Genomic DNA, 14,304 nt, shown 5'->3' with positions numbered 1-14,304 from the left:
TCGATGTACTCATCAATATTAAACGGATATATTTCCTTTATTAAAAAAATACAGCTCAAACATCTGAAGTCAATACACGTATAACAGCATACCTTTTCATATATTCTTCAGATTTCAAGAGGTTATTTAAACGTAGACACCTGTATTTGAAATTTAAACATGTAAATCAACACAATAAAGACATTATTTATTTTCCACATGGGCTATTACATACACTTGAATAAAATGTGTAAATAAAATACTTTCATTTTATTTAAATTCTTCAGTTTGTACATGATGCGCAAAGAATGAATCAAAACTTTGTCTACAATCCAAAGATAGACATGATTCATAAAAATGTCACGTGACACGATACCCATGTCGATTCAATGCCAGAAGACATAACAATGAACACAAACACCACAGTAAGTAGGAAAAGCTCTGGTCCCCGAAAATAAACCTCTTATGCAAATAAACAGGATTTATACAATTTGACCTTTCACTGTAATAAATATTCTATTTATTCATAAAATCGTAAAGGGATGAAGCTGTGTGAAAGCTTCCTGAAAATGTCTGCGTTATCTGTGCATATTAACAACAGTTTGCTTGTGATTATATTTGATTATTTTGGAAAAGAAATCTGGAAATCTCTCGCTAAAATGTGCAGAGATTAAAAATAAACGCTTTAAAACAGTGCCACCTTGTGGTCACTTACTTTTTAGAAGAGCACATTCTATTGCTGGTTTAACTTTGTATGGCAGGCCTCATTCATACAAATAAACACAGTCATCATGCATTTCAATGTGTAACGACCGCTGATTCAAAATAATGCAAATAGTGCCTGAAACCCATTCAAAATTAAAAGCAGAAACCAAGTCTGACTAACCTGAAATGGCTTGAACAAAATGCATAACAGTGCACTTTAAATAACAATGTTTTAGCCCTTAGTGCTGATCAAGTGTCCTTCCAACCTCAGTGTTAAAACATTTTAGCAGCCAACTGCAAGTTTTACAGAAGTAGACATTTCTGAAATCACTGTGCAACACGGAACAAAACACATCACTTAACTATCCTCAGTGACAGTTATTGTATGTTCAAACCTGTTTAACTTAATCATTAATACATCCACCAGTCACACAATATTAGTAGATCCATAAAGCTCCGCTTTCACACTTTACATTCGGTGCATGATCAAAATTTTTAGATTATAACTACAATTTTATGTATAAATACAATTATTGCATGTCCTGCTTCCAACTTGTGTCTTGATACATGGAAATCAACAGAAAAACGGGAAATGTGGAGCTTAGGTGCGTTTAACTCTGCACAGGTCCACTTCTTAGTGAGTGAAATGTCCCCACCGTTTTCCTCTTTAACTGACTGAAACATCAAGATTTTATACAAAACAGCAAACAGTGGCAGTCTTTTTCAAACTGACTCTTATTGGCACTGAAATAGATATCATTGATCCTGTGACACCGACTGTCCTTCAGTAGAGTAGCAACTGTAAACACTTGTTAAATATTAGACTTTACTGCATATGTGAATAATGTTTGTATTCAGCTGCTATGTCACTATTGCCACATTCATAATGGCACAAGGAGTGATTTCACAGTTTATCGAGGCAAAGGGGAATATGGAAACGTCAGAAGATTAAGGAACGAATAAAAATAAGAGTCCACGTGTTCTGTTGTGTGAACGATGATTTTGTTTTGGAGTTGATAACTTAAAACAAATAAGGCATCATTATAACTTTGCTGGCTTTTTTTTGGCAGAGACTTTTTCCATACATTCAAATAAACTATGAACCTTAAATAAAACAAAGTCCAGAAGTTGTGACAGTAGCAGACAGGCTGGTCTCATTTATACTGATCAGCAATAATCGTCGTCCCAGCAGCTCAGCTGTAGGTCACAGCCCATCAGAGTCTGTCATCAGGCCTCTCACAGCTCCAAGAGCGAGGCTTCAGTAGCTCAAAAAAGGAAGGCTGGAACAAAAATAACAATTAAAAGCTGAATTTGTGTCTACTCTCACTCTGAATAACTGAATTTCACTGCATCTTTGGAAAGAATATACATCATGTGATTTTTATAAGCAGTACCTCCTTCAGGGGACAGTAGCGCTGGGCATACCACTCCTGAGAGTACAGACAGATAATGACTCCCTGACCCAGGAACAGGGACGTCCACATGATTATGTTCCAGATGGGGCCTTTCCTTTTGTCATGCAAAATGAAGTTGAACATCACTGTGAGAGGACAAAGAGAGAAGATAATGAAAAACTGACATACAGATTTAACTTGACTGGGTTTACGTGACCCAGACATGATACCACAATCATCTGATGCAGTACAACTCAAGTAATATCATTTTTATTAAAGGCGACAAAGTCTCTTACTTCCAAAGCACATGAAGAGGCAGAAGAGCACAGGGTAGAAGAAACCAAAGCAAATTGCAAGAATGTACTCATGAACCACTGCAGACACTGTAAACACGAACAGCATGGCGGCTGGTCGGCAGCGCTTCTGAGAGATCTGGAAACAGAGACATGAACACAAATGTTAAAAAAACAAAACGCACAATCCACTTTAAGTTTGAAAGTTTTTTAAAGTACAGCGTGTAAAGTTCTCACTGCTGGATGCCACTGGATTACAGACTGCAGTCTGAGTTTATATAAGCTCTGACGATTGCTGTTCGACAAACATGTTTTAGTCAGTCACTGGACTTTGTTAGTGAATAAACTCAGAATGCAATCCAACTGTTTAACAGAGGCAAAGTCAGATTTTTAGGACACTTTAGCTCAAGACTACCTGGCATAATGTCAACCTATAAATATGGGTATCGTTTAGGTTTTATCCGATAACGGTGCCAAATTTCATCAGATTCGAGGAGTTACCTCCTTTGCACAGCATCAGCTTAAAGCACTTGTTGCTGGCTGCTGAGTTTGCATCTTTTGCTGTGAAGTACAGCCAGACTTTTGACCGCTTCGCCTTGGGCATTTTTAATCTGTAGCTCTGCTCTAAAAGAACCTACGTACCTGGGCCCGCCTACTATCCTTGGAAAGGTAAAATGATTGGCTGGAATTCAAAGTGTGTGACATCTCAGGGAAAAAAAGCACCAAAATGTGCGCTGCTTTTCGGTCTGGTTACTACCGTTTATGTCGGTACCCATCCCTACCTATAAACAGCTGCTTGAGGTTTAGCCAGGATGAATATATGTGTAATCTGCTGACAATAAGAAATTTCACCAATAAACAAGCATGTTTATTCCCCGTTGTTTGACAATTTAAAAATATGCCGGTGGGTGGCGTCTCTTTCCTTCGCGCTTTTGTTTCTTTGGTGAAGGGAACGCCACAGATATGATGTCTGAAGGTGCGTACATGAATTTACATCCATGGCACACAAACGCCAGAGACTTTTATGCATGTGGCCATCCTCTAACCGCATATGTAAAACACGATTATTCAGAAGGGAGACGTCTTTCCCAACCATTGTATTCAAATACTGTGAGGGAACATGGCAGCTTCCACAAACCACAAATCCACCATTATGCACTTTTAATACATTAACTGACAGTTTATGAGAATGCATCAGTTTATTGGAAGACATAATTACACACTAATCCATGTATATTTATGAGTACAGTGTCCTTTCCATCTCTGCTAAATAAACTCAGTAAATTACTGACTCCACTTACATTAGCATTAATTTATTTCAGACATTTTTGAACAAGCTGCAAACTTATGAAGACTGCTGGTGCATTTTTACAATTGTGTGCTTTTACAGTCTCTGCTGCATCAACAGAAGAGCCACTTACCCACAGGAAGTCCCGGTAAACGTAGTAGTACAGCCAATCATGGACAACTACATTCCAAGTGCGATAGTAATTGGCAAAAGAGGTCGAATTCCACCAATCCTGTAACGTGTAGTCAAAATCACACGAGTCAAACACTGAGCACAAAGAAGATTTAGTCCAAATTTTAAAACGAGGGTCAAACAAGTACCTTGTAAAACATTCTGTCGGCAAACCGAAGCATCTCAGCAAAAGCATTGAGCCAACAGTGGAGGAAGGCAAAGAATCCCAGGAAGAGGACCAGCACCCCTGCCAAAAACACATGACTGGTCAACAAACAGCAATAACACATCTCTCGCCTTCAAATATGAGAAAAGAAAATCAAAAATAAAACATGAGGTTTTCACAAAAGTTTGTTTCTAATCTTACCTGGTAAGATTGAGTTAAAGACACAGAGAACCATGGCTCGCAGATCAAACAGCTGCAGACTGATGCTGCGAAACTGAGGTATGCACAGCCGCACAAACACGTAATAGGCATAAAACAGACAGCCAAGTACCTGTGGAGTGGGAGTGGTCAAGAAAGTAAATGTAATTTAAAAGTAATGAGCTGCTTGGACATTTAAGTGAAGTTGCTATAAATGTGTCAGAGGTTGGTACCTGAAGTAATTTTGAGACCACGTAGCCCCACCGAATCACCGGATTCCTGTAGTAGGCAAGAAAGGAAAGGGGCTTTTACAGCTCTACTGTAAAACAAAACAAAAAAAGGGTTCTATATATGCTCCATGAGAGAGAACAAAACACAGTACCTGGGGTACTTGTCTCTGTAGATGAGTGTGGGTGCAAACAGGAAGTAGAGATACTGAGAAACCTGAGGGACCACTGGACCAGGGCCTGCAGATGACAGTGAAAATATATGAACACAAACAAACAAACAAAAAGCCATCAGAGAGGAAAGGTGAGCACACCGTCTGATAATAAATGTAAATGGAAACCTGGTTGTATTCAAAAAGTACCATTTTTTTCTTTACACCATGCGAGGACTCTTGGTACATTCTCCCTGACAAATGAGTGAGCTTTCATCATTAGACGCACCTTAAATAGATACAAATAAAATAGATACAAATCAAAGAAGCTACATTTCAAAGGGCAGCCTTATGCATGTCAAGATATATGCAAAGACTCTTCACAAATGTAAACTAAGCCATTCTGATCAGAAGAGAGACTAGACTCTTCATCTACCTGTTCCAGGATGATGATGAAGCAGGACGCAGGCGGGAAACTGTTGGTCACCACCGTATAGGTGGGCAGGAATCCTAGACCCAGAGCTTGGTAGAGCAGGAATAAAGTGCCAAGCAGCAAAGAATACAACCTGAGATGGCTGTGGGAGCCAGAGTGGCTCTGTGCCCACAGGTAGAACAGGGTGTAGGGAATAAACAGCACAGACAAAAACATGCAGATCCACGTGCACACCACCAGAGGGAACTGCCCAAAGGCATAGACCAGCAGATCAAACTCCAACACCAGTCTAAGGCAGAAGGAGAGAAAGCAATCATCAGTAGTCTATCAACAAAAGCAACAGAAATAGACAGTCAAATAACACAGAATCAAAAGAGAAACGATTCATAGCAGGTTTATATTACCTGCCTTCATCAATGAAATCTACCACAAGTGTACTGAGGATAAAAAGAATGAGCAGGGCAATGAACATGTGGTAGATGGTCCTGATGTGGTTCACCTCAAACAGCTCACTGTGAGGAAAAACAAAAGACTAAGTGAGGAACTGTGAAGTCAACAAACCATCTTTCAACAGCACCGTCGCAAACACGAGTGATAAAGTATCCAGACTGCATCAACTTACTCAAGGAGGGATCTGCGGCTTACAAACAGCTTTCCCTCACCGTGAGGAGGACGAAAGTGCCTGCAGAAAAACACAGTGATGAGCTGTCGTCTTTTTAACACGAGAGTGGGAAGTAGAAGGGCATTAGCATCTGCTGTAACCAAACGCCAGATGCAGCTTTTCATTTGGTAGCATAGTAAGCTGCAGTACCTGAGTTTGCTCCGCTCCTTGTCTGACATTGGAGGTGAAAATACAGCAGGTACCGGTGCGGGCTCCAGGCTGGTCGATTCCTCAATAAGACTGTCCATAAAATCATTGACCTGCGTGTCAAACTGACGCATCAGGTCACTCTTCAAGTACTGGGCAACAGAAAAGGACACGGAAATTGTTATTAAGTTACAAAATATAGAAAGTCTGTGCCAATAATTATTTTCTTTCTGTATATGCAAAATTAGTTTCTCACCTTACAGCTACTTTTAACGACTGATTTTACATATTATAAATATGCCTTCACCAAGAGTGGATTTACTGCACCGTTGACTGCATCTTAAATTCAAACCCAAGTTTGTGCACAAAAGCAACAGCTCTGCGTTATCATTATGACACATTCAGTGCCTTTTATCGCTGCATTTTAAACACACAGCAAGTGTGAAAAACATTAGAGACATAGCTTGCAGTGTTGTCCAGCGTCTAAGTGTGCGATGTTCTTATTCAACCTTTAAGAGGTCTGAATTGATCAGAATACTTGCTCAAGCATTTCAGGGGGGGGGATCAGATGATGTTGATCATTCTAGCAAGGATTCACATTTGCATGGTTTAAATGATGAATGTAACAGAAGACATCAAATAAATAACCGCAGGGATGTCCTGGCCCAGGTTAATGACCAGAAATACATCAGCTGCAAGAAATCCACTATTGCTCACATTTCCTTAGTACACTTTTAAGTAAGCAATTTAAAAAAAGCCCCCCCCCCAAAAAAAGACATGATGTTGAGTCATTTCTTAAAGAAACTACTAACCTCTGCTTTCCTTTTCAGTTGTAGTTTTTTGCTGATGACGTGTTCCACTTCAATCCTCCCTGAAATTGAATGAGACACACATATGTTAAAAAAAACAACAACCCCAAAACATATGTGTAATCTTCTTATTTTAAAATGTAGTTCTGATTTTTGGGCACAGCAATTAGCAATAGTGTCAATTAAATCAATCATGTCATCTGTACAAAACTTTCCTATCACTATCAGTAATAATATCTGTATTTTGACACTGAAAATGGCAGTAAAATAAATAAAACGGTATAATGTGGGTTTGGTTACTGTGTTGTAAAATGCTACAGTCTGTGACATAGCAGAAGTTACATCATACAAGTCTTCAGTCTCCAATCCAAAGTTGCAAAATCCAAAGGGAGACACACCTATGACAACATGCAACAAGTACAATCACATGTCCTGTGGCCGGAAAGCTAAGCAAATGCAATTAATTGTGGTCAAGGTTACTGTAGGTCATTAGGCTTTACAGCTGTCTGATGATGAATAGGTTTGTTTACTTTAACTGAGGTCAGGCACACAAATGACTTTAAGCACAGTAGCTTTCCACCCATCACGCAAGAAAAAGTCAACAATATAGCTGACGTTGTCACAAAGACGTGCATTGTATTATCATGCTTTGTGTTTAGCTCTTTCGTAGAAGCATACAAAGAACTAATATAGTCCCGAGGTAGGTGTCAGACCAGTATTTCATTTCTCACCTTTACATTTTGTCTTTACTGGATCATCATGACTAACTTGGGCGTCATTTGCCCGGGTTAACCAGAGATCACGATGATTGCTTAAGAGGAACTAATCCCACATGAAACTTTCAGTTAGTCATACGTTTGACCCAAGAGGGGAAATTTACTGAAACGATGATTTTTGAGCTGTTGAGTCAACAGATTCACTGTATCAGAGGTCACTGCCCTCTCGGCTGGCCCCACTAATGAGGGAGTTGAGATTTTCTCACCATTGCTGGTGATGTGGTTGTCTTCACTGCTTTGCTGTCCTTTCCCCGGACTGAGCTCCCCATCCAAAGAGCTTTTCAAGTCAGGGAAGGTAGGCATCGTGGGAATGGCTCGGCTGCGGAGCCGGAGAATAGCGTCATCCTCGCTCTCCATCCTACGGAAGCAAATAGGTTAATCATTAAAACAAGGGAAAGAACCGGCGGCAGCTCTTGAACAAACGAGACAAGCCCTGAGAACACACAAGGAAGACAAGCTAGCACATCACTGCTGTGCCACCTAACATCGATGCTGATATTGACTGACAATACAAACCCAGTGGGCAAACACATCACTCTCACATGACACGGACACGCAGCTAGCACATGCGTTAGCTCCCGTCCAGCTGGCATCAAGCCTCAATGAGACAGGCAGCGGCTAATTCATGGAGCTCGCTGAACTAAATCGCTACCTGGGTTAATATCATACACCGCTAGCACTAACTCTGATACTAAATCTGCCTGTTGACGCTCGCGAATATTGTTAGCATGCAATACAAGCTTTACTAAAGCTAGTCAAACCAGCCAACTTGATGTTTTATCGTCCGCTCCTGCGGGACGGGTTGACCGACACTGACAGAAATGTAAAATTGCGGGCAGCACAATTTCCTGAATACCTACTCGTTTCAACCGCCAGGTCCTCTCTTCTCAAGCCTCTCTCTCTGACGTTAATGAGAGCGAACCCAGATGTGAAACTCCTCTAATCACCACAACCCGAGCAGCTGCTCACCTTCCCCATTCTATAAACACTACAGAAGATGAGCAACACCCACGATTCTGATTGGTCGAAAGTCTCTCCTCCTTTTGACGTCACCGACGCTAAACTGCTGACCAGCGCGGTCAGACTCAAACGTCACCCGCTTCGTAAGAAATATTATTAAAAAAAACAAACAAAACGGTTATATTTGTAATGATTAACAAATAGATAAAACATAAATGGAGCGATGTGTTCCTGCTGCAAGCTGAAATAATTTGTCTCGCAGTTTAATTAGATTCAAAATAAAAATCTTATTATAATAGATTATAATGTGTCTTTTCCCGAACTCCTCTTACACGCGTTAATCATTCTTTAACCAATGGTGTGCTACACTGTAAAGTACATAAATACACAGCAAGTATTACTGATACATTCAGCCTATAAAGACAGTTTATGTAGGGGAGAACATGTCATGAATTATGAGATGAATGTCATTAATATGGGGAATGTTTGAGGTATATTTTTATATATCAAAAAAACAAGAAACCAAACCCCGATTCATTTACCACAATTTAGTGTGCTGCATCCTAAACTTAAAGGATAGAAACAAAGTATTGGTCCTAATGCACTAGTATCGATACCAATGCCGTGGTAAATTGACTGATTTAGCGTTTTTCTGTTCTCGTGGAGCACTCAGTGTTAGGGTTCCTGGGTCGGTGACCCAGTGTTTTGTGTTTCTGGTTATTTGATTTTGTTATTTCATTATATTCTAGCTTTGCTTTACGGGTTTTTCTTAGTTAAGGTCCTCTGGGTGGGGTTTGGTTAGAGTTTTAGTGTTTTGGTTTTCTGTCTGTGTTCCTTTGTTGCTGTCTCCCCTGTCTGCTGTATTTCCACGTCCAGTCAGTGTCTGTGTCTGCCCTGGTCCCACGTCTCTGTTCCCTTTGTTTTAGTGCTTGCCTGTGAGTCTGTGTTATGTTTCCTGTTTTACTTTGGAAGTCCATGTCTGATGTTTATGTGTCTGGTTTTGCTTCCCCTGGTCTCGTTAGGCCTGATTTGCCCCAGCTGTGTTTCCCTCCTGTTACCCATTCCCTGATTGCTCCCTCTGTGTATTTAAGCCCTGTGTTTCTCTGTGTCCATGTTGCGATCTACCGTTTATTTTGCTGTGTGTTTTGCCAGTCCACCGGTGTTAGTTTATTTTGAGTTTTTCCCAGTTATGTTATGTTTGCGTTCAGCATTAAAGCTGTTTTGGTTTAGGTTTGTCTCTGGAGTCTGCATCTTGGGTCCTATCCCTGTCCACACACAGCCACCACCTAACACTCAGAGGGCTTTATACAACATGCCGCATTCACCCATTCATATCTTCTATGCTTCAAAGCTAACATTCACACACATTTAGTATCTTGCCCAAGGATACTAAATGTGTGGCATGCTGGGGGAGCCAGGGATTGAACCACTAACCTTCCAATCAGTAGATAATATTTGGATCCACCCACCTGTAGACAAAACTCATTATATGGATCATATATATAAACTGCCCGGGGTAGCAGGATTATAAAATTAACCATCGGGATTTCTTTTTCTAACACTCAAATCCTTAAAAAAATTATGTGTGGTAGCTGATCTCAGAACAAACGGCGACATTACCTGTACGATGCTGTCTGTAAATACATTTAGCAGCTACTTTTAGTGCAGTGGCATTCCCGGGGTCACTGGGATGTGCTGTCATGCATAGCTGTAAATAAGTGTTCATCAAACAGTGACGATAATTGTAGGTCTGACTGATTGTATTGTCTTAAACAACGAATATGTAGCTTGCAAAGAAGAAGAAGAAATATATGTATTTGTTATTTATTTCTTTGGTGTTTCTGAACAGCTGTTCTTGCTGCCTGGCTGTATAGGTCTGCTGTTATATAATGAACATGAAAAGAACTTAACTTAATAGACATGTTATTGGTCTTTTTTGTTTTTTTCATTTTAAAGTCAGCAAGTACAACAAGCCTTCAATGATGCCATCCATAAAATGACTTAAAAATATATATACTTCAGCCTTTGAAGATGACCATATCCTAACACACTAGAGGTGTGGCAGTCTTTGTGTGGGACAATGCAGGTTAAAGCTCTGGCATTGATCATTTGAAAGTCAAATATACTGTATTGTATTTCAGTGCAGTTTTCCTAACTTATAAATACACTAACAAATGAAGAGAAATTGTAAGCTAAAGCTTGTTTTTATTGTAAAATGTAACCTAATCTGTTCCCTTTGTCCTTCCCTTCCATTTGCCAACAAGCCAAACCTGTAGCTGTCTGGTAATCACCAGGTTTCATTAGTGAAAAAACAATTCTGTGAATTAAAATAAAATATGAATATAGGAAACAACTCTAGTTTTAGTATTGATCAATTTGGTAAGTATTGCCCGATGAGGTTTTTGATGGATGTGTTAATTGAGACTTTGGATGTCTACAGGACTGTGAATCACCTGCTTTCAAAAAGTTCTGTTTTTATTTTAATAGCAACTGATTTTCCTAAATCTGGCCTCTAATATTTGCCCTAAATACGGTAATACAAAGAAATATTATTAGTAATTCTAACAGTCTTAAAACGTAAACTAAAACTAAACATTTTCAAACAATAAACAATACAATGAAACAAGAAAACCTATGTTTGTTGAATTAAAAAGAAATTGTCAAAACAAAATAAAAACTAATCAAAAAACAAAAACTATACAAATTCTGACAGTGGATAAGAATGCGGTGCAGTCTAACATAAAGTGAGACGTCTGGTCACTCATCCACCTTTTCAAGTCATGTTTGTTGGTATTTTGCTTTAATGGTTCTTATTTCTCTCCAGAAATACAAAATATCCACACAGTAAACCCACCACACCTTTCGTTATGTACCATGAATCAAAACATATTTCTAGGAAGAATAGGCTGTTTTTTAGGAGAAACGTTTACAATCAGACAGAAGCATGGTTTATCAGTATGTTACTTTTACTATTTTTATGCTACATGTTTTTCTTTTTTATCACACTCCACATCTTTACACTAAGTTCACAAGCCTAAACAAGCAAAGATATGCTAAGTTATAAAGACATTTCATGGGAAATATTCACAAGATTTTGTTTTGTAAATTACTGCCCCATTCATTTAAAAGACAGTTTTGGAGCCCGTGTGCAAGTTAAACGCGTTTTTGATGGAGCGCCTCTAAGTAGAGCGTGACATGCTGTCAAACCTTCATATAACTGGTCTCATGAGCCTACTGTGGCAAAACGGTTAATTTCAAAGAGACAACAAGACATTCACTGTATCAGACATCATAAGGATGGTGCATATAACCATGGAGCTTCCTGTGGTCTGTGATTAAGTCAGTCCAAAGGCGTGTGTGTGTGTGAATTAGGACACTGAGAATGGAAGAATTTCCCAACAGGCTTGTTATAAAAGACATGTTGTGTCTCTCTATGGTGAACCCAGCCAGAGTCAGCTGCCATACTCCAGCCACTCTTTCTTCTCCCAAGAATATTAAAATTTGTTGACATCACTGCACTCGGATGGTTGAGAAGATGCAAACCTGTTCACAAACCAGTGCTTCTACAATACTGGGAACGTAGGAATGTGGCACTAGGCCTAGAAAACATCAACAAGTTTTTACTTTGTAACTATTTGAGGATTACCCCTTACTGTGTGATGTGCGCAGGCTCAGTACAAACAAAACAACGGGCTCTGTTTCATTCAGAGCCATTGTTTTATTTTGATAGTGCGGGACGACATTCCCCTGAGTTGAGGACAAAGTAAAAAACGAAGACTTTTAGTGTAAATACAAAGTTATAAGTCAAACTAAACTGAACATTTGATGCTACATTTTCATAACAAAAATGTTTCATATGTCAAAAATCTAACAATTTTACAATTGAATAAATATACAGCAAAATACAAAACTGAGCACTTTTATTTCATTATTCATTTCAAATATACATATTTTATATTATTCCAGCTTTCTGGATGATAGGAAGCTGGAATAATAGTCTTTTTTCCCACCTTGGCTCATGTGGTGACTCATATGATCAGTATTGGGTTAGCAACCTTCAGGACTTACTCCACACAGGACACCCACCACTGGGGTTTATTTCCTGGGAGTCTCCACCAGTGGCTTTAAGAACCGAAGAAGCGTATTGGATGTGATGTGAAACGTCTTCACAATCCTAAAGACGTCCAGCTGCCTTCTTTCTTGAGCTCTTGAGACTTTCATCGCACACAGACACACCGGTCACAAGAAGCAGACGGGTCCCAATGCCACAGAGATCTCAGAGACAAGCTTGGAGACACTGCTCGTCTCTACACCCAGATGTCTGACAGGAAGTAATTCCATATCTCCTTGAACCCTGACAAACAGCTCCAGCTGGAGAAGCAGCAGACAAAAAGCAAACACAAGGAGATATGTTCAGTTTGTTCTTCCTGGATTCATAACTAATTCCAGAGACTAGACCCTTGTGCATGGCGAGGGAAATGATTTTTAGCAGCTGTATGGTATCTCTGAGCAATCTCAAGTCTAATATTGTTTTATTAAATCTCCTTTATTCCCATAACTATAAAACGTGTGCAATTTACCTTGTAAGGCTATCGTACAAAAGCTGAAATTAAAAAGTTCTCATAGTTCAGACAGTGTTTGATTTATTTGTACCGCCACATGACTTATTTATCTTTTGGAGACTGGTGTTTCCTTTCATAAATTTCCATCACAATAAAAGGACTCTGATCTGACACAAATGTGATGCATGGTTCCTGAAAGTAATCGATTCCACTTCTTTTTCTCAGACGCCTTGTAAAACGAATGTGTTGTTTGTATTACAGTCACAGTTATAGAAAGATGCTGGCAACGCCCCCAAAAACTGTCACAAATCGTTTAGTCTTACCTCAGAGTGTTTTCTGGACACTGTGACAAAGTGTGAATCGATTTCTTTGCCAGAGTCTCCCAGTAAGTGGATAATCTGACTGGCTAAATCATCTGTGGCAGCAGTACTCGTCTGGTTTTCTGTACAGCTGAGAGTGATGTGCTGGAAAGATGAGTGGCTGTGTAACCGCAGAAACTTTAGCTGGACAGCTTCCACACCAGGGTAATCAAACTATCAGAAAGAGCATTAATGTTAGAAAGCACATCTAGAAATAATAGTTTCCTGAATCTAGCCACATATTATTTAATACTTACTTTTTGGTGGTGAGTAAACCTCTCCACATATGTCCTCATCATTTCTGGGTCCCTCCATATTTGAATCTAAACAGTGGGATATGATGTATATTTTTGAAGCCATTCATAAAAACACAAGATTTTTGTAGTAGCATTAATCAGAGAAGAAACACACACACACACACACACACACACACACACACACACACACACACACACACGTTACTTTTTCCTTCAATAATCTGACATAAATGCAGTCCAAACTATCTACAAACATTCTCAAGTTCCATGTTTTGTAGCTGATATTGTGATAATGAAGTTAGTTCTTTGATAACGTTAAGCTTCACAGGTGAAAATGACTGAACCTTTGAGTAAAGAGGTTCTATGCAGGTTGCTCCACCTCCTGTGAAGTTACAGAAGACCTTCAAGGCATCACAGGGACAGCCTTGGTTCGGGTCCATGTAAAAGTAACCTGAAAAAAAAAGTTGAATGGAACGTACTGAAATATATAAGGGAAAACGTAATAAAACAGTCATCAGATACTCACCATCATTTAGATGTGGACGTATGAGTCTCAGCTCATGGCAGGTGGTTCCAGGATCATCTCTGGTGCCCAGGGGCCAGCTGAAGAACTCTGCTTCATCTTCTTGAGACCATCTCCTTGTCACTTCCCTGGGCTACAGGAAAACAGTGTTCAGCATTCACTCAGTCGGCTTAACATGTTTTACTTTTAAAGCTAGACTGCAGAGCAAATGAGGACATTCTGTGACTGTATATAATGTGCACGG

General features: G+C 39.5%; 2 protein-coding genes across 3 annotated transcripts in view; both read right to left on the bottom strand.

Annotated features, from left to right (window-relative positions):
- Window positions 1-166: 166 nt before the first annotated feature.
- Window positions 167-8,391, bottom strand: soat1 (sterol O-acyltransferase 1). Its single transcript, XM_085450019.1, is given in 17 exon segments — window positions 167-1,919; window positions 1,921-1,964; window positions 2,079-2,224; window positions 2,375-2,510; window positions 3,793-3,891; window positions 3,980-4,077; window positions 4,198-4,327; window positions 4,428-4,473; window positions 4,577-4,661; window positions 4,784-4,862; window positions 5,010-5,295; window positions 5,411-5,518; window positions 5,629-5,688; window positions 5,818-5,966; window positions 6,627-6,685; window positions 7,606-7,757; window positions 8,260-8,391. Coding segments are annotated over 16 exon segments (1,707 nt in total). The 5' UTR covers window position 7,757; window positions 8,260-8,391; the 3' UTR covers window positions 167-1,888.
- A 2,749-nt stretch (window positions 8,392-11,140) lies between these two features.
- Window positions 11,141-14,304, bottom strand: part of LOC146679929 (uncharacterized) — a 32,419-nt gene continuing 29,255 nt past the window's right edge. For both annotated transcript variants that reach the window (XM_085450016.1, XM_085450017.1), the window contains exons 58-62: window positions 14,064-14,193; window positions 13,882-13,988; window positions 13,538-13,603; window positions 13,245-13,454; window positions 11,141-12,730 (exon numbers count right to left, since the gene is read on the bottom strand). In XM_085450016.1, coding sequence (XP_085306142.1) covers window positions 12,599-12,730; window positions 13,245-13,454; window positions 13,538-13,603; window positions 13,882-13,988; window positions 14,064-14,193 — 645 coding nt within the window. In that variant the 3' untranslated portion in view covers window positions 11,141-12,598. The remainder of the gene's footprint in view (window positions 12,731-13,244; window positions 13,455-13,537; window positions 13,604-13,881; window positions 13,989-14,063; window positions 14,194-14,304) is intronic.

The sequence above is a fragment of the Copadichromis virginalis genome, linkage group LG23, assembly GCF_057382275.1.
Source record: "Copadichromis virginalis isolate Kocher_CV1m ecotype Utaka linkage group LG23, C_Virginalis_male_GT1.1, whole genome shotgun sequence".
Lineage (NCBI taxonomy): Eukaryota > Metazoa > Chordata > Actinopteri > Cichliformes > Cichlidae > Copadichromis > Copadichromis virginalis.
This window is presented reverse-complemented; position numbering and strand designations above follow the sequence as displayed.